This window comes from Nicotiana sylvestris, chromosome 7 (assembly GCF_000393655.2).
Source record: "Nicotiana sylvestris chromosome 7, ASM39365v2, whole genome shotgun sequence".
Lineage (NCBI taxonomy): Eukaryota > Viridiplantae > Streptophyta > Magnoliopsida > Solanales > Solanaceae > Nicotiana > Nicotiana sylvestris.
In genome coordinates this window covers 135077314-135096491 of record NC_091063.1, presented here as the reverse complement: position 1 = coordinate 135096491, position 19178 = coordinate 135077314, and the positions used below count along the sequence as shown (strand labels likewise).

Genomic DNA, 19178 nt, shown 5'->3' with positions numbered 1-19178 from the left:
CAATTTGGTTGATATTCATGTTCTCTTTATCATTGTGAACCAATTGGGATTGAGTTTGCACCAGTTGAGTCGCAAAAATTCATCTCCGACCAATTGGAGTCCATTGGGTCTTCGCAATTTTCTGACATTGAAGTGCTCAAAATTTGTATCTTTGGATAAAACTTGACCTGGAGAAGGCATTTCCAGTCTTACAACCACTTGATTTGATTCTGAATTCACTAAGGAAAGATTTGATGTTTCTAGGCGTTTCTTAGCTACAGAGGACCCAACGCCATTTTCTACCATTGTAGCTGCTGGGGAAGAGTTGTGAGTTGAGACTAGTTGGGTTTTGTGAGCAACGGTGGAGCGCATGTTTTGAGGCAAATCCGGTAGCATATCACTATCAAATGGAACAACTGGGTCTATTTCTTGTGCATGTATTACAGTTCGTTGTAGTTGCCTATGCGGAGAGCACCAAGTTGGAGAGGTGATTTTGTTTTTGGGCAGAATGTTATAAAACTCCATTTCGAGGGTCTGGTCATTACATCACATTTTGAGTTATAGATCTCAGTTTTGGGTGATTTTAGAGGGAATTTTAACAATTTTGATCAGGGTAAGTGTCTTTGACTCTGATTTATTATTATTTAATGAATCTATATTTGTTTTTTGCATTTAATTAATGAAATAAAGTGAAGAGATAGGGGATTTTTGTAGAAATTTTCTAAAGTGATAATTTAGGATTTAAGTTATATTTGAGGCTAAAATTGGATGAAATTGGCATGGTTGAACTCGTAATTAAATAGGTGTTCAGAATTTATGAATTTGACTGGGTTTCAGGGTACAAGGCCATGACTGACTTTTTTCGTTGACTTTTTGATTTTGATAAGGATCGAAGCTTTCTTTTTAAAGTTATTTCCTACGACATTATTTGATGATATTAAGTTGTTTTTGTATAAATTTAAGTCGTTCGGAGGCCGATTCGCATGGTAAGGGCTTTTTGAAGTATTAATTTGTATGTTTTGAGGTTAGTAACATATCTAAACTTGAAATTGAGGGTAATTATCACTAAGAAGTATGTTATTTGTAATTTTTTGGGGTGATGCGCACATGTTAGTTGACGGGCGTGTGGGCATGCACTAGGGTAATCATGTTCTAGGTTGACTTTTAGAATGTTACCGAACTTGTTTTGATGTTAATATTTTATTATATCCATGTTCACCCTGCTTGTTTGATTATCTCAGTTGTGATTCGTGTTATAAATCATGTTTAGGATATATGATTATTTGGTTGAGACCTAATGAGACTATCTCTATTGTTTTGGGCTATCTGACTTAGCTGTAATTATACACTCATTGATGATTCTTCATTTGCATATCATATCCCAGTCTCTATTTGTCATCCATTATTACATTGTACGTTGTTACTATTTTCCATATGTGGTGTTGTTGGGATGAGTGATATGAGATTGTAGGCTCTTGAAACTTGAGATATTGATGATTGAGGTGGGCCTTAGAGCCGTGTTGAGAGTGTTATTTAGATCGGGTTGCATGTCGAAGCAGGCCATATAGGCTTTATTGTTATTTGGGTCCAGGCTGTATGTCATAGCAAGCCATATTGGCTTTTGATTAGCACTTGGGTTGGATTTGAACCTCTGAAGTCTGACATGCCAGTAGTGGGCATAGGCAGGGTGAAGGGCACTGATGCTAGGTACTCGTACAACGTTGAGTGATTGTGTGTATGTGATGAAGTGGTCATTTATGACAGATACCTTGAGTATGCTGAGAGTTAGAGCACTTGGGGATTCCATCGTGAAATCATTCACTTGACATGCATATTTGGCATTTAGGTATAGAGATGTATCATTACTCACGCTAGCTCGTAAATGAAATGTTCTCATCAGTTTTGGGCTTTAATGATTATAGTTGAAAACATGCCTAAATTCCCGTAATGTGAATGAGCTGATTATGGTAATTATTTTGATTACCTATTGTTCATTATATATATGTTGTCATTAATATTTTTTTCTTACTATCTTCTTCTAAGTTCATCACTTCTTTCAGCCCAAGGTTAGTTTTGTTACTTATTGAGTACATGGAGTCGATTGTACTCATAGTACACTCTATATTTCGTGTGCAGATCCAGGTACATCCGGATATGGCGATTGCTAGAGTCCTGTTAGTACAAGTATTTGGGAGACTTTGAGGTAGATACCATGTCTTTAGTAAGCCTTGACTATTTTTCCTTTATTTTCCCTTAATATTGCTCTATTGTCCAAAAAGTTGTATTGAGGAGTTGGTTTGTGTTTTGATATTCAGTAGTTCTTATGTACTCGTTGACACCAGATTATCTGGATGGTCATAGTAGTTTTGTTGTATGTTTCTCACTTATTTCATGATATTTCCGTTGTTGAGTTTATTAAATCATGTTTTATCAAATTTGTAGTTAATGTGTGACTGATGGCTTGCCTAGAAAATAGTGTTAGTCGTCGTCTCCATCACTTTCAACTGTTGGTATTCTTGTTCTTCTTTCCTACCTCAAACAGGGGAAAATCATCCTCATCACTTCAAACTTTATCATCTCTTGCGAAATGAGTTAAGGAAGGCCTAGGTTCTTTTGACCCTTCCTCTAAAGGGGCAATGATTATATTCCCAATAGTCATAAAGCCTTTAGATTCCACACTTGCATTTTCTACCTCACTCTCAAATTCAATACCCTCACCTTCACTCTCTTTTTCCTCTTCATTACCCACACTTTCAGAGTCATCTTCTCCCTTACTTCCTTTTTCTTATTCTGAATCTCCCACTTGTTCACCTTGTTGTCCTTCTATCTCACCTTTCTTCCTTTTACCCGATTCACCCTCATTCTCACTTTTAGTTTCTTGAGAACTTTGATCATTCTGCTGCACTCCTTCTCCCTCCTTATTTGTTTCCTATTCTCCTTCCTTATTTGTTTCCTCATCAATCTTATCAGTCCAACTATAAGAACTTCCATCAGAACCTTCATTCTCTCCTATTTCTTTCTCATCTCCCCCCCCCCCCTCAACCACAGGCAGGTATGCAACTATATGTTCTTTTGTTGAGCTACTAGTTCCCTTTCTACAACAGTACTTTCTACATGTGGCATGTCACTCAGGGGTTCAACAACTTCTAATAAAAACACCTCAATTGTAGATGCTAGAACATCAAGTTTTGATGGAGGAGGTTTTACCTGAGCATCCTTAACGATTGTTGGTTCCCCTTGAGAAATGGCTCTTTTTACCTCTGATTCCCCCTAACAACAGCATAATCAACTAATATTTTGCCGTTTACTAATTTCCTAAAAGTAGCCTTGACCTTTTGTGGGGTGTGATGGTGATTTGTGAGGAGGTTGTAGGTGCATGGGTGGTTGGTATTGGATATGGAGGTAAAAGTAAGGTAGAAGCTGGAGGTGGAATAATGAAAGTGGGTGGTGGTGTAGGGACATCAGAGGGAATAGGTGGAGAAATAGCGGGTGAGGGTTCAGAATTGATAGTCGATTTTTCAGTTTTCTTTGGCTTAGACTTCTCAATTTTTGATTTAGACCCAGTCTTTGATGATGACTTTGTCTTTGAAGATGTTTGTCTAGGCTTAGTCATGGTGGATAGAGGATGAAGTATTTTGCTTTGGTTCTTGCTTGGGTTAAAGAGAAATAGTGAATTTAGGAGAGATACCAAGAGAGGGATTTTAATAAGAATAATCTTGGTTTGATTCAATGAGAGAGAGAGAGAGAGTAATTTGGGTTCTAACAGGACTCTAATAATGGTTACTTTTTACGAATGGGATTTTAGAGTTAATAGGAGTTTAATTACAACAAAATTCCTGCTTGACTTTGATAACAAATAAAAGTGATGCTTACTAGATTAAGAAAGTCTAGGAGCGACAATAATTTTAGTTATTAAGTTCTAATGGCTTTAGACAATATAGCACGTGCATAAGTAAGAGTACTAACTCTTTGAAATTCCTTAGTCATTTCTGCAGTAAAACTTCAGACACCATAAGTCAATATCATAAGGCACCATTATCAGGAAGACTTTCTAGGATAGTGTGTATACTTAGAGAAAGTATGAGACTGAATCAAGCATTTGATACCTCAACTATATACAACTATTGACCCTTTTTCATGTTACGATCTGTAGCACACTAAGTCTCCTTCATGTTCAGTTATGGTATTCTTTCTATTTTACATTTCAAATAGATGTTGTATTTTTATTGTATTTTTTAGTAGTTGCTCATACAATTGTAGCACCGGGTTTTGGGATATTCTAGTTGATTTTAATGGTTTTGCTCCAATATTGTCACCTTTTATTTTATGTCTTACTACCATTATATGTACCCATGATTTTAAATACAAAAATTTCTTTATTTAGTAAAAATTTATGAATTTAAGAAAGTAATAAAATGAATAATTAATTAGATTGTTCCATGTCGGTTTGCCTGACGGCAATGTTGGGCGCCGTTACAATCTATAGCGGGAATTGGATCGTGACATTATAGATCATCGAAGTTTACAATACTTTTTTTAGCAGAAGAATCTAAATTTGAGGCAGCGTAGGTGGTTAGAGCTGTTAAAAGACTATGATATCACCATTTTGTATTATCTCGACAAGGCCAATGTGGTGGTTGATGCCTTGAATAGAAGGTTATGAGTATGGGTAGCCTTGCATATATTCCAGTTGGTGAGAGACTACTAGCATCAAATGTTCAGCATTTGGCCAATCAGATCATGAGGTGAGATGTTTTCTTGTCCTTAAGGACACGGTACTTGTCCTTAAGGACACAGTGCACCACAGTGATACCGGGAAGTTTTCTATTTGAGATGATGGGGTGTTGCAGATGTAGGGTTGGATTTGTGTGCCCAATATGGATGGCTTGCGTGAGTTAATTTTTGAGGAGGCCCACAGTTTACAGTATTCTATTCATCCAGGTGCCGCCAAGATATATTAGGACTTGAGGAAACACTATTGGTGGAGAATAATGAATAAAGATATAGTAGAGTATGTCTTTCAGTGCTTGAACTATCAGCAAGTGAAATACGAGCATCAAAGGCCAGGCGGTTTGCTTCAGAGACTTGAGATCCCCGAGTGGAAGTGGGAGCGTATTACCATGGACTTTATTGTTGGGCTCCCACGAACTTTGAAGAAATTTGATGCACTTTTTCTGATTGTGGACCGGTTGACTAAGTCCCATATTTAATTCCAATTGTGACTATCTATTTTTTATAGCAGACAGCTTAAATATAAATCCACAAGATTATTTATTTTCACGGTGTGTCAGTGTCCATTATTTGTAATGGTGGCACGCAATTTATATCATAGTTTTGGAGAGCAGTACAGTGAGAGTTGGGCACACGAGTTGACTTGAGTTGAGTTGAGTAAAGCATTCCACCCCTAGATGGAGGGACAGTCCGACGACACCATTCAGATTTTGGAGGATATGTTACGCGCCTGTGTCATGGATTTTGGAGGTTCATGGTATCAGTTTTTATCGCTTGTAGAGTTTCCCTACAACAATAACTACCAATTGAGTATTCAGATGGCTATTTATGAGTCCTTATATGGGAAGGAGTGACGATCTCCAGCTGGTTTGTTTGAGCTGGGAGAGGCTAGGTTGTTGGGTACTGATTTGGTTCGGGATGCCTTGTAGAAAGTCAAGTTGATTCAGGATCTACTTCACACAACACAGTTTAGATAGAAGAATTACGTCGATTAGAAGGTTCATGATGTTGCATATATGGTGGGAGAGAAGGTATTGCTTAGAGTTTTGCTCATGAAGGGTGTTATGAGGTTCGGGAAGAAGGGCAAGTTGAGCCCTCGGTATATTGACCCTTTTGAGGTGCTTGAGAGGATTGGAGAGGTGGCCTACAAGCTTGAATTATCACCTAGTATATCGGGTGTTCACCTAGTGCTTCATGTTTCTATGCTCCGAAAGTATTATGGTGATCTATCTCATGTTTTGGATTTCATCACGGTTCAGTTAGATGGAGATTTAACTTATGATGTGAAGCCGGTGGCCATTTTGGATCAGCAGGCTCGAAAGTTGAGATCAAAGAATATTGCTTTAGTGAAATTTCAATGGGAGGCTAGCCAGTCGAGAAGGCTACTAGGTTTAATCAATGATTCAACTAGACTTTTTCGATTACTTAGAAGACTTAATGAACTCAACCAACAATATAATGCAAACATATCATAAGTTATGCCTCTCTCAATTACATGAACAAGTGAATATAGACGCAACAGTTAAATCATCCAAAAAACTAGATTTATAATCCACAAACAAAGATCAATACACCAAATCCATCAAACCCTAAAGAGAACTGCTCCATAAATGTGGAATAATTCATCACAAATATGTTTAAGTTAAAGGAAAACATAAAAGGATCTATCACGTGTGTGTGTGCACTGCCTCGCTCTGCGGTAATTATGCGGTCCGCAAAGTAATTATGCATCACATAATCTTAACTAGACATCACAAGATTCCGAGTTTCAGGTAAAAATTTCACGGGGCCTTACAAAAATAGGGTTTGATAGGATAGATGTAAGACAATTATCTAGGATCTAAGTCTAGATAATTCACTTCTAATGTTCAAGTGAATCTTTTGAATTCACTCAATTATTAGTTCAAACGTTTAGCTAAAACTTCTCTCCCGATTAAGTATTAACCTCATGAGATGAACCAATTTAAGCACATGAAGATATGCACGAATGTGCAGTGGATTGGTTTTTAGGAAAATCTCTTTCAATTATTCTCCTAACTAGGTTTAATTAATGATTTAACTAGCCTCTTTCAATTACTTAGAAGAATTAATAAACTCAACTAACAATATAATGCAAAAATATCACAAGTTATTCCTCTCTCCATTACATGAACAAGTGAATATAGATGCAACAGTTAAATTATCCAAAAATGCTTCAATACATAAAACTACATCTATAATCCACAAAGAAAGATCAATACACCAAATCCATCAAACCCTAAATAGAACTACTCCATAAATGTGGAATAATTCATCATAAATGTGTTTAAGATAAAGGAAAACATAAAACGATCCAAACTCCTGTCTTGAGTGAGAATTGACTGATGAAATCCTTGTGCTTTTGCTTCTCCACCTCCTCCATAGCTTCCTTAGGTCTTAGATATGTCAAAATTTCAGAAAATACCATTCTTCCAGTATATATACCAAGTAGGGTTGGGTCCAAACAAAAGCATCGTCTCCTATGCGAAATAGGACACTTTCTGGAGTTGTACATGCGCGAACGCGCACCTGGGAGTGTGCTCGTGCATATGGCTGGCACTTTGTAAAGTTTTTGCCTTACTTGCACGATCGTGCACCTAGATGGCCTCTTGTGCATCGCACTAGTATATTTCTTTAGCTATTGATTCTTCCTTATTTTTAACGTCCAGACTTGGTCCTCGACCCCTTAACACGATCCCAACTCAATCCTTGGGCTTTTATTTAGACCTTAAAGCTTCAAATTGCTTGAATTCATTCCATAACATCTACATAGATCGGAATCACTCCTATAAGGCATAAAACACACTATTAGTACAAAACATTACCGATTAAAGCTCAAACTCAGTCAAAGTGCACTAATTTAGAGTGCAATAAGCGACTAAAATACTAGATTATAGCCTACCATCATGTGCGTATGTGCACTGTTGTGTTCATGGTTTGGGGAGTCATTTAGGCTATTACTGGGCTTGCTCTGCTATTATATCATGTTAATCCTGCGTTTCCTCTACTTGTTTGATTTTTTGAATTGTGAATCATGTTAGACACCATGTATATAGGCTATATGCTAACTGTTTGAGACTTTATAAGGCTGTTCCTGTTATTTCTGAGTTATATAATTTATTTTTACACATGCTCCCAGCCATGGTACTATATCCGTGTATGATATCTCTGCCTCAGCACTTCTTATTTTGATTCCACACATGTTTTAAATACTGCTTAAGGGTAAAAACTATTAAATTGAGTAATTACAATGTGTTTATCTTAGACTTGAATGGTAAATGACCGAGTTTAGTCCTTATATCCGGTTTGGTACTGATTTTGAGGTGACGCGCACGCTAGGCCCATATTGGGCTGAGTGTTATTATTTTGGGGCGACTCGTGCACTAGGCCTCACTATTGGGCTAAATGATTATGATTAGTGCTTGGGCAGGATTCGCCCCTCCGGAGTCTGACATGCCAACAGTGGACGTAGGCACAATGTTTCATATATGTTCTTGATGATAGGAAGTTATGCCAGGCACCATACAGTGCTAAGTGTAAATACTATTGAAATATCCACTGTGATACTATTGATTGACATGTACACTTGACATGTAGACATAGAGATATACTTTACTCATGCTAACTGATAATTTACATGCTTTATCTGTGTTGGGCTTTAAACTGTTATACTTGAAAGTATGCCTAATTTTCTGAAATGAGGACGAGTTGTAATTGATATCATTGAGCTACTATTTCTATGGATTATTCTCTATATTTTGAAATGTATCGGTTATTGGTATTGGAAATTGACTATTGTTCTGAGCTCGTGACTAATTTCAATATAAGGTTAGTATGGTCACTAATTGAGTACATTGTGTCGGTTATATTTATACTACACTCTGCACTTCGTATGCAGATCCAGGTACATCCGGTCGAGGTTATTTTTAGGCTTGAGTTGTGTCAGCTTTTGGGAGATTACGAGGTAGGTGCCATATCATCCGCAGTCCTTGAAGTTCTCTTCCTGTTATCTTTATCTTTACTCTTCTTATATTCAGACAGTTGTATTAGAGGATTTTGTTTGTACCCTTATTATTCAGTAGTGCTCGAGTACTCGTTGGCATCAGATTTTGGTGTTGGTTATAGTAGCATTTTGCTTTATTTTCAGATATTTTTATGATATTCTTCCATTGTTGAGTAATTAGACCATGTTATTCCATTTGAATTGATATCATGTGATTGTTAGCTTACCTAGTAAGTTGGGTTAGGTGCCATTACGACTTGTGAATTTGGGGTCGTGACATCTGTATTACCGGGTTTTGGGATTATGAATGTTGTATTATGATATTAACTATGTTTTGGGTCATTTTTCTCAAATTTATTTAATATTAAATTGTTATATCCTATCTGAGGTTGTTGTGTGATAGACTTACCTAGTCGTAGATACTAGGTTCCATCACGATCCCCAAGGTGGGATTTTGGGATCGTGACAATCACCCTTATTTTATTGATTTACACTGGGGACAATGCAAATTCTTAAGTGTGGGACGACATGCTTCTATTTGTTTGTATTTGCTTTATTTTCTCTTTTCTTGTTGGCTTTGTTTGGATTTGTTTCTTTATTAGATAATTTGGCCTGTAAACTTAACTCAAAATTATATTTGGCCAGTAATAACTAGTAATTCATATAGTTGCTTAATATTACTTTGCCCAATGACAGATTTATTCGACCGGTTTCTTTAGGGATTTAAAATTGAAACACACAAAAAACCAATTTTGTTTTACAAAATTATCTTTTATTTTTAGTTTATTTTCTTAGATAGTGTAATAATTTCCCCTTTGTTTTTCTATGCTAAGGTTTATTTCCAATTGTTTTGTTTTGACTAGATGTAGTTAGTTTTTCTTTGTGTAGGGATAAAGAATCTTGTGTTTTAGTGATAGTTGATGGTAGTATTTCTTGACTTTGTTGTATCTTAGGAGCAGTGAGCACCTTAGTTGTTGAATCATGTATGAGTTTTGTAAATGTTTGACTTTGCTAAATTGCTTTAACTAGAGAGACGGGATAAAGATGGTCCTAAGTGAGTATGTGCCAATATACGTGTGAGGATTTTGTTGCTATTCTATTCATTTCACTTGATGTCTAGAACTTGCCCCGGATGTATTCAAAATGAAATAATAGTCTTGCTCTATCACGACCCAATTCCCGAACCCGGTCGTGAGGGCGCCTCTAGTGAAGACAAGGCCAGCCAAACCAAAACAAAACACCTCTTTTAAATAGTTAAATATCATAAACAGTTCTAAAACAACACATAATATCCATAATTTGCGGAAATAACGATAACAACGGTAGAAACTATTCCGACACAGCCCAAACCGGGGTGTTACAAGTCACGAGCATCTATTAGAGTATGAATACAACTACGAGGTCTGAAATATACAAAATAGGACAGATGAACGAAAAGGGAGAAAAGCAGTACTGCGAACGCTGGCAACCACCTCGCTAAACCCCGATAACTCTGCCTTCGATCAGCCAAAACCCGCTACCGGGTGAATAGATACCTGCATCTGCACACAAGGTGCAGGAAGTAAAGTGAGTACTCCAACTCAGAGAGTAATAAAGGTAAATAACAACTGAGCAGTAAGAAATCACGTAAGGCAAACCAACATGTTGTATAGAAGTAGTGTAAAACCCTTTGAGAAAAGCAGTGCAGCTGTGAAATCTTTAGAAATATCTTAGCTCAGTTTAAACCTCTTTAGAAAATGACTTTTTCAACAGTTACGCAATGATTGCAAAATAGTTAGTGCTGATAAGCACAAAAAATCTGCCCCTCGGGCACAAATACCACAGTATAACAGGTAAAATGACAAGTAAATATGAAAAATGAACACATAAAGGTTCGCCCCTCGGGCAATATCTCAGAACAGTATCAGCCCATCGGGCTACCTCATAATCACTCGTATCATCCCCTCGGGCTCACTCTCAGAATAGTATCAGCCCCTCGGGCTCACTCTTAGAATAGTATCAGCCCCTCGGGCTCACTCTCAGAACAATGGGTACCCGCGCTCACTTTGGGGGTGCAGACTCCGGAGGTGCCCCTTACGGCCCAAGCACAATATCAAGCCATCTCGTGGCACCAAAAAAGAGCCCTCGGTCTCATATCAGTCAAGCCACCTCGTGGCGTATATATATCTCAGGCCCTCAGCCTTATAAACAATGTCAACAAGCCACCTCGTGACGTACATACCTCAGGTCCTCGGCCTCAAATCAGTATCAGTGTTTCCTCACAACTAGGCCCTCGGCCTTACTCAGTCAAAAATACTCACAAGCCCTTCGGGCATTAGTAAAAGAGCATTTCTCATCCCAAAACATCATTTAAGATATCATTTAAGTCTTAAAACGGAGTAAGAATGGCTGAGTAGTAAAACAGTGGAAAATAACATGACTGAGTTCAATTAATAAGTCAAAACAGTGAGGAAATAGTAATAAAAATCACTGAAGGGTTCAAATAGTTGGCATGAAGCCCAAATATGGCAATCAGCCCAAATCATGATGATAACATAAAAGTTTCAGTCAAATACGCGGTAAAATCATCAGTCGGGACGGACCAAGTCCCAATCCCCAATAATACACGACCCTACGCTCGTCATCAAGCATGTGACTCACCTCAATATAGCACTACGATGTGCAATCCGAGGTTTCAAACCCTCAAGACATCATTTACAATCATTACTCACCTCGAACCGGCGAAATCTCTAGCTCGCGACGCCTTTGCCCCTTAAATCGGCCTCCACGCGTGTCGAATCTATCCACAATCAGAACGAATATATCACAATATGCTTGGGAAATAAAGCCCATGCGAAAACAATCAATATCGGGCACAAATCCCGAAATTAATAAAAACCCGAGCCCCGGGCCCACTTCTCGAAACTCAGAAATTTTCACATAATTAGATTCCTTATCACCCCACGAGTTCATACATACCAAAAGTTCTCAATTCCGACCTCAAATGGTCCTTCAAATCCCAAATGAAAAGTCCAATTTCTCAAGCCCTAGTTCTTCAATTTTTAGGCTTAATTTCCATGAATTTCAAGGTTAATTTCACAATAGAATCACGTTTTAGGTTCAAAAATCTTACCTCCAATCAATTCTCCTTAAATACCTCTTTAATCACCTTCAAAAATCTCTAAAAATACTTAGCTATGGAGGGAAAATGGCTCAAAATCGCTGATGAAATGACTTATAAACTTTCTGCCCAGTTCTGATATACCTTCTTCGCGAACGCGGTTAACCACCCGCGAATGCGTAGCACAAACATTGCGTTGACCAACTTTATCCTACGCGAACACGACATGCCAGTCGCGAACGCAGTGCTTCCATAGCCTTGACCTTCGCGAACACGATGAATAACTGACCATCAGACCAAATCCACCTTCGCGATCGCGTATACACACTCGTGAACGCGATGAAGTCCCCTCACAAGCCTTCGCGAACGCGGCATGGACCCTCGTGAATGCGAAGCTTACGTAACCCGTCCCTTCGCGAATGCGAGATTCTCTTCGCGAATGCGAAGGCCAAGATACCTGCAACTGCTGGAACAAAATCTGCAATTTTCCAAACTCCAAAATGGTACGATTGACCACTCGAAACTCACCCGAGGCCCCCAGGACCTCAACCAAAGGCACCAACACATCCTAAAACCTCATTCAAACTTGTTCCAATGATCAAAACACCTCAAACAACAACAAATCACTCAAAACACATCGGATTCAAGCCTAAGTTTTCTAAAAACTTCTGAAATACGCTTTCGATCAAAAACCCAACCAAACCACATCCGAATGACCTGAGATTTTGCACACACATCCCAAATGACATAACGAAGCTACTGCAACTCTCGGAATTCCATTCCGACCCTCGGATCAATATCTCACCTACCAACCGGAAATCGCAAAAATCTCAACTTCGCTAATTCAAGCCTAATTCTACTCCGGGCCTCCAAAACCAATTCCGATCATGGTCCTAATTAATAAATCACCCAATGAAGCTAACCAAATCATAAAATTCCGATCCGAGCTCATATACAGATAAGTCAATTCTTGGTCAAACCTTTCAAATTGAAGCTTTAAACTGAGACTGTTCTTTCAAATTCATTCCTATTTTCCTGAAAACCAAGACCAATGATCTACATCAGCCATAATACATTACACGGAGTAAGTCATGCCCGAGAACTGGCGATCAAAGTGCAAAAGCTCAAAATGATCGGTCGAGTCGTTACATCCTCCCCCACTTAAACACACGTTCATCCTCGAACGTACCCAGAGTTGTTCTAGAAGCCAACCAATAACTGAATAACTTTACCATGCATATACTCGGGGGTGATCCCATGTCACCCTATCTCATATAGGTCCGATAACACATTGCAACTGAAATTGCACAATCCAATCTGGCCCATAAGCCATAGAACCACATTTTCACTTCTGAAACCATCGTTACGATCAGAACCTCACACCTATACTCTGAATAGACCCGAACCAGATGTAATAACCCATGCCTGCAACCTCGGGAGAAATCCCATGATATACCACATAACTCAAACACTTGTAGCGATAACTTCTATTCACAGCAGCTGTCCACAACAACCGAATACTGGTAGAAATATTCTTATCAGCCAAAGTCTCATTCCAACATTGTCATATACTGCCAACAATAAATGAAATACGCAGTAAACCATAACCATTTTCCCAGATCACCCATTCATGAAGCCACTTCTCCTCTGACAAATACCATAGCAAATTTTCCGAGCCGAACCTCGATGTTATCCTTCCAACATGCTGAGATCGAATCCATTCGTATTCATTAATGATCCCAATGAGCTCCTCTAATCCAACACACCACTCTGGTGACACGACACATCAATAGAGGCCTAAGCCACAACTAGCATAATACGTGCACCAATAAGCAACGGTCCGAACATACTCAAATCCTGAAAATGACTCATATGAAAGAGTTGTACCTCAAACTCACCAGTACCACCACAACACAAGGTTGAGAAACCGTCTCACATCATAGAATAGAACACACGAATCTAACCCGCAAGGTCATATCTCCACATCGCTTCGCTGCAACGCGTGACCCTATCCAAACACTGCTCCACATGAGACACCTCAAGTCATTATGCTCGAAGTTGACAACCACGCACAATTTGATGCCTGGAACCAAAGCAAATCATTACACCTATGGTGAAACAAGTAACATATACCACGCAAACCGGATAGGACATAACCGATACGCCATGTACCGAGCAATACCCAATTACTCTGCCTGCTCGACTTCCACTATGAACCCCAATAGAACCGCATCATATGTGCCCATAACCAACAAATCATAACGTCTCGCAACACAGAAAGGCATCTCATAGATCTCCCAGATCACTAGTAAGCTCAATAATGGTCGAATCAACTTATCCCTCAACAATACAATTCGGGGCCAACCAAGCCAACTCAAGCTAGAACACGCATCCACGTTGGCCTACTAACGAACTCCTTACCAAGGAAGCCTGAAGTTGCTCCTTCCACTATAATAACTCCTACCAGTGCCACACGATACGGTGCCCGGCACCAAATCAATATCGAAATCCACAACCTCGCCTGACGACATGCCTGGCCACAAGAAACACATTCGGAAAGTCCCTCAACACCGGAACTGAATCAATGATAGAAACCTCTGCACTGACATCCATCACGAAGGCCCAATTAAGAAAGGCAATCCTTCCCAGCCATTCGCTGGGTCCTTGAAATATAAACCACTCTACTAGAACATAATCCGACGGACCTCGCCACTCAACCTGTAGCATTTTTGGCGCATCCCAAAGTGCAATAGTCCAAAATAACCCAACATGGAGACAACCAGTCTAAACCCCAACATCACATCCAAAATCTAATATACCAAGCAAAGAAATATACATGCGGGCCTCCAAATCCCGATAGTTGCTAATAGTGCCGATACACGCGGTCTACAACCTCATCATATCCTGAATATGAGAACTTCCGTGTCCATATCCACACGGAACATGAATCACCATATCCGATCCCAATTTTGCCGTACGAACACATGCCACACCTTTAATACCCAATCATCCCACGATAGATACTCTAAAATTTCCTTGTGCCACCAAGCAATCCTAAATATCACCAGTCGATCTAACAAGAAAGTGTTGCAATACTACCGAAGTGCCATCAACTTAAATAACATTGCCCTTTTTCTTAAACATCTACCCTCGTCAAATCAGTTCCAATTAGCAGTACCATTTCCTTAATCATCTGAGGCTACCCACTACTTAAGAGTTTCATGAACTTCGTTTCAGAACTGACCGTAACTTTACACATGCAAATCTCGATCCTCACAACATACCGCATATACCATACCGTCCTAGGATAACATGATAACTTCATCTCCCTTCTGAGCTATAAACAACTACGCACTCCGCTAGTCAAAACTTTCCATTGGTCCCGTCTAGAAGAAAAATGAATATACATTGCATGTCCATAGAAGATATACATCTCCAAACCTCGGTAACAACCATCAAGAACTCTCTGAGTTCCCTTTGCACAAATCAGACCTGTTAGGACTGAATCCTTCTAACTCGATCAAGCTAAGCAAGCCATCAAAACCTAAGAGCATCGCCACAAAATACCTGAAAGAACTCATTACCTCGAACACATACAAGGACTTAATCATATCCTTACCATACCGATTCGGTCTACTATCAAGCTACTCCATCTATCTAAATTTCCTTCTGATTCATCTTCAACTTGATACTCTCTCTTGTTGTAGCACCAAAATTCCTCAACCTAGGATTACCACACAAGACCCAAGCATAAAACCACACTGTCCAAGACTCATAAACCGTCGAATACTCTCTTAAATATTCCCAAAAGCACCACATTCGAAATACTTTGCTCTGAAGAACTTCCTGCAAATCTAAATCCATTACCTCCTAATACTGATACATAGAATCCCACAATTAATATAGTAAACACCACAGGTCTTGACATCTTCCAATGAAAACTCAATCTCTAACCACATATACAACTTTAACTTACCCTATTGTTACATGTAGAATCTTGAACACATTAGAACCACTCCCACGAGTTATTCACTCTACTCAAACTACAATTACTCTGATCAAACGAACCGATCAACATGTGCCTCATTAGCACTCCGACACCACAGAATGTGACATCATTCCATTACAACCAAGCAACGTCCTACTCTATGCACCGAGCATCCTTTACCAATATCAACTCAAGACATTCCGTGATTCTTACACACTTATGAAGTACCATATACCTTGTTAAGAATTTTTCCTTTACTCGAGCCATCCTCGGTCTCAATCCACGTAGGCCATAACTGATTCGCCCGAACGCCTCGAACTGGGACCAACATAGCACATAAACATGCAATCAACTAATCAAAGCAAACTCCCCCACTTGGCTCGGAGCCATAGATAAAAATACACTCGATAACTCATAACACTTATACTCTATTGATGCCACAATACCATAGTGAGATTAAACTCAAATCCTTCGTAAGCTGGTGAGAACACAGATCATTTAGTACTTTAAATCTTCGGCAAATCTTGCACTCATTCTCGCAACAGTTAAGCCCACTCTCTTAAGCGACCCAAAATTCAAATTTCTACACGTATTTTTCACTTGCACATGAGATCGTCTAACAGACAACACAAGGTTCACACAACCTCAGGACACTCCGCAGGAGATAACCCACCTACTTTGCCTCCAACTAACATTCCCGTATACCTTCCACAATCATAAATTGTACGCAGTCATTTAGTCTTCTTGAGTCTGAACTCATACCGCAACATGAAATTTACTTCATTCTCAACTGGCAAACGTGAAAAGATCCTTCACATGCCCACAACTCGGGGCTATACCTTGAATCCCAATGGAATTCAAGTACCTAATAGTTCTTTTATCCTTTCGCAGGCCTTTCTTGTCAATTCCAAGTCATATAGGTACATCTCGTAGTACTAACATACTCATCACATAGTTATCCAACTGTCACTCCCACTAATAGGGGCACTACCGAACATATAAGTTCAAGAATATTGGCTCACACAATCAGCACCTCGATGCTCAAGCCATAGGCAAAAATTCGGCCTCAAGTCCTCCAGAATGACCCAACATCAACACACAGAGATCGTATCTCCCCCCTTGATTGGGGAATTACAAGCCATCGATGCATATCTGATACTGAGCACTCATGGAAGGAATTTCAAAAGTTACTTTTCAAACTGAATCAAGGGTGCACGATAAGAATTCAAGAATGTGAAGTTTTCCTAAAGGTTCTGCAGCCTCTCGAGGATAAATACAGATATCTCTGTACCGATTCACGAGACTCTACTAAACCTGCTCATGACTCGTGAGACCTACGTAACCTAGGCTCTGATACCATCTTGTCATGACCCAATTCCCGAACCTGGTCGTAAGGGCGCCTCTCGTGAAGACAAGACCAGCCAGACCAAAATAGAATAACACCTCTTTTAAATAGTTAAATATCACAAACAGTTCTAAAACAAGACATAATATCCATAATTTGCGGAAATAATGATAACAACGGTAGAAACTATTCCGACAAAGCCCAAACCGGGGTGTCACAAGTCATGAGCATCTATTAGAGTATGAATACAACTACGATGTTTGAAATATAAAAAATAGGATAGATGAACGAAAAGGGAGAAAAGCGGTACTGCGAACGGTGGCAGCCACCTTGCTAAACCCCGATAACTCTGCCTCCGATCAGCCAAAACCCGCTACCAGGTGAATAAATACCTGCATCTGCACACAAGGTGCAGGGAGTAAAGTGAGTACTCCAACTTAGTGAGTAATAAAGGTAAATAACAACTGAGCAATGAGAAATCACGTAAGGCAAACCAACATGCTGTATAGAAGCAGTGTAAAACCCTTTGAGAAAAGCAGTGAAGCTGTGAAATCTTTAGAAATATCTTAGCTAAGTTTAAACCTCTTTTGAAAATGACTTTTTCAATAGTTACGCAATGATTGCAAAATAGTTAGTGCCAATAAGCACAGAAAATCCTCCCCTCGGGTACAAATACCACAGTATAATAGGTAAAATGATAAGTAAATATGAAAAATGAACACATAAAGGTTCGCCCCTCAGGCAATATCTCGGAACAGTACCAACCCCTCGGGCTACCTTATAATCACTCGTATCAACCCCTCGGGCTCACTCTCAGAATAGTATTAGCCCCTTGGGCTCACTCTCAGAATAGTATCAGCCCCTCAGGCTCACTCTCAAAACAATAGGTACTCGCGCTCACTGCGGGGGTGCAGACTCTGAAGGGGCCCCTTACCGCCCAAGCGCAATATCAAGTCATCTTGTGGCATCAAATCTAGACCCTCGGCCTCATATCAGTCAAGCCACCTCGTGGCGTATATATATTTCAGGCCCTCGGCCTCATAAAGAATTTCAACAAGCCACCTCGTAGCGTACATATCTCAGGATCTCGGCCTCAAATCAGTATCAATGTTTCCTCACACTAGTCCCTCGGCCTTACTCAGTCAAAAATACTCACAAGCCCCTCGGGCATTAGTAAAGCAGTATTTCTCATTCCAAAACATCATTTAAAATATCATTTAAGTCTCAAAACGGAGTAAGAATGGCTGAGTAGTAAAACAGTGGAAAATAAAATGACTGAGTTCAATTAATAAGCCAAAACAATGAGGAAATAGTAATAAAAGTCACTGAAGGGTTCAAATAGTTGGCATGAAGCACAAATATGGCCATCAGCCCAAATCATGATGATAACATATAAGTTTCAGTCAAATACGCGGTAAAATCATCAGTCGGGATGGACCAAGTCACAATTCCCAATAATACACGACCCCACGCTTGTCATCAAGCGTGTGCCTCACCTCAATATAGCACTACGATGTGCAATCCGGGGTTTCAAACCCTTAGGACATCATTTATAATCATTACTCACCTCGAACCGGCGAAATCTCTAGCTTGCAATGCCTTTGCCCCTCAAATCGTCCTCCACGCACGTCGAATCTATCCACAGTCAGAAATAATACATCACAATATGCTAGGGAAATAAAGCCCAAGTGAAAACAATCAATATCGGGCATAAATCCCGAAATTAGTAAAAACCCGAACCCCTGGACCACTTCTCGAAATTCAAAAAATTTCACATCATTAGATTCCTTATCACCCCACGAGTTCATACATACCAAAAGTTCTCAATTCCGACCTCAAATGGTCCTTCAAATCCCAAATGAAAAGTCCAATTTCTCAAGCCCTAGTTCTTCAATTTTTAGGCTTAGTTTCCATGAATTTCTAGGTTAATTTCACAATAGAATCACGTTTTAGGTTCAAAAATCTTACCTCCAATCAATTCTACATGAATACCTCTTTAATCACCTTCAAAAAG

General features: G+C 39.3%; 1 protein-coding gene across 1 annotated transcript; it reads left to right on the top strand.

Annotated features, from left to right (window-relative positions):
• Positions 1-5726: 5726 nt before the first annotated feature.
• LOC138873821 (uncharacterized) lies at positions 5727-6185 on the top strand. The gene has a single exon (XM_070152300.1). The coding sequence runs from the start codon at positions 5727-5729 to the stop codon at positions 6183-6185; it is 459 nt and encodes a 152-aa protein (XP_070008401.1).
• The last annotated feature ends 12993 nt before the right edge of the window (positions 6186-19178 follow it).

What these genes read in the sequence shown, in the direction of transcription:
- LOC138873821 (XM_070152300.1), top strand. Translation starts at nt 5,727, where the DNA reads ATGGTGGGAGAGAAGGTATTGCTTAGAGTTTTGCTCATGAAGGGTGTT.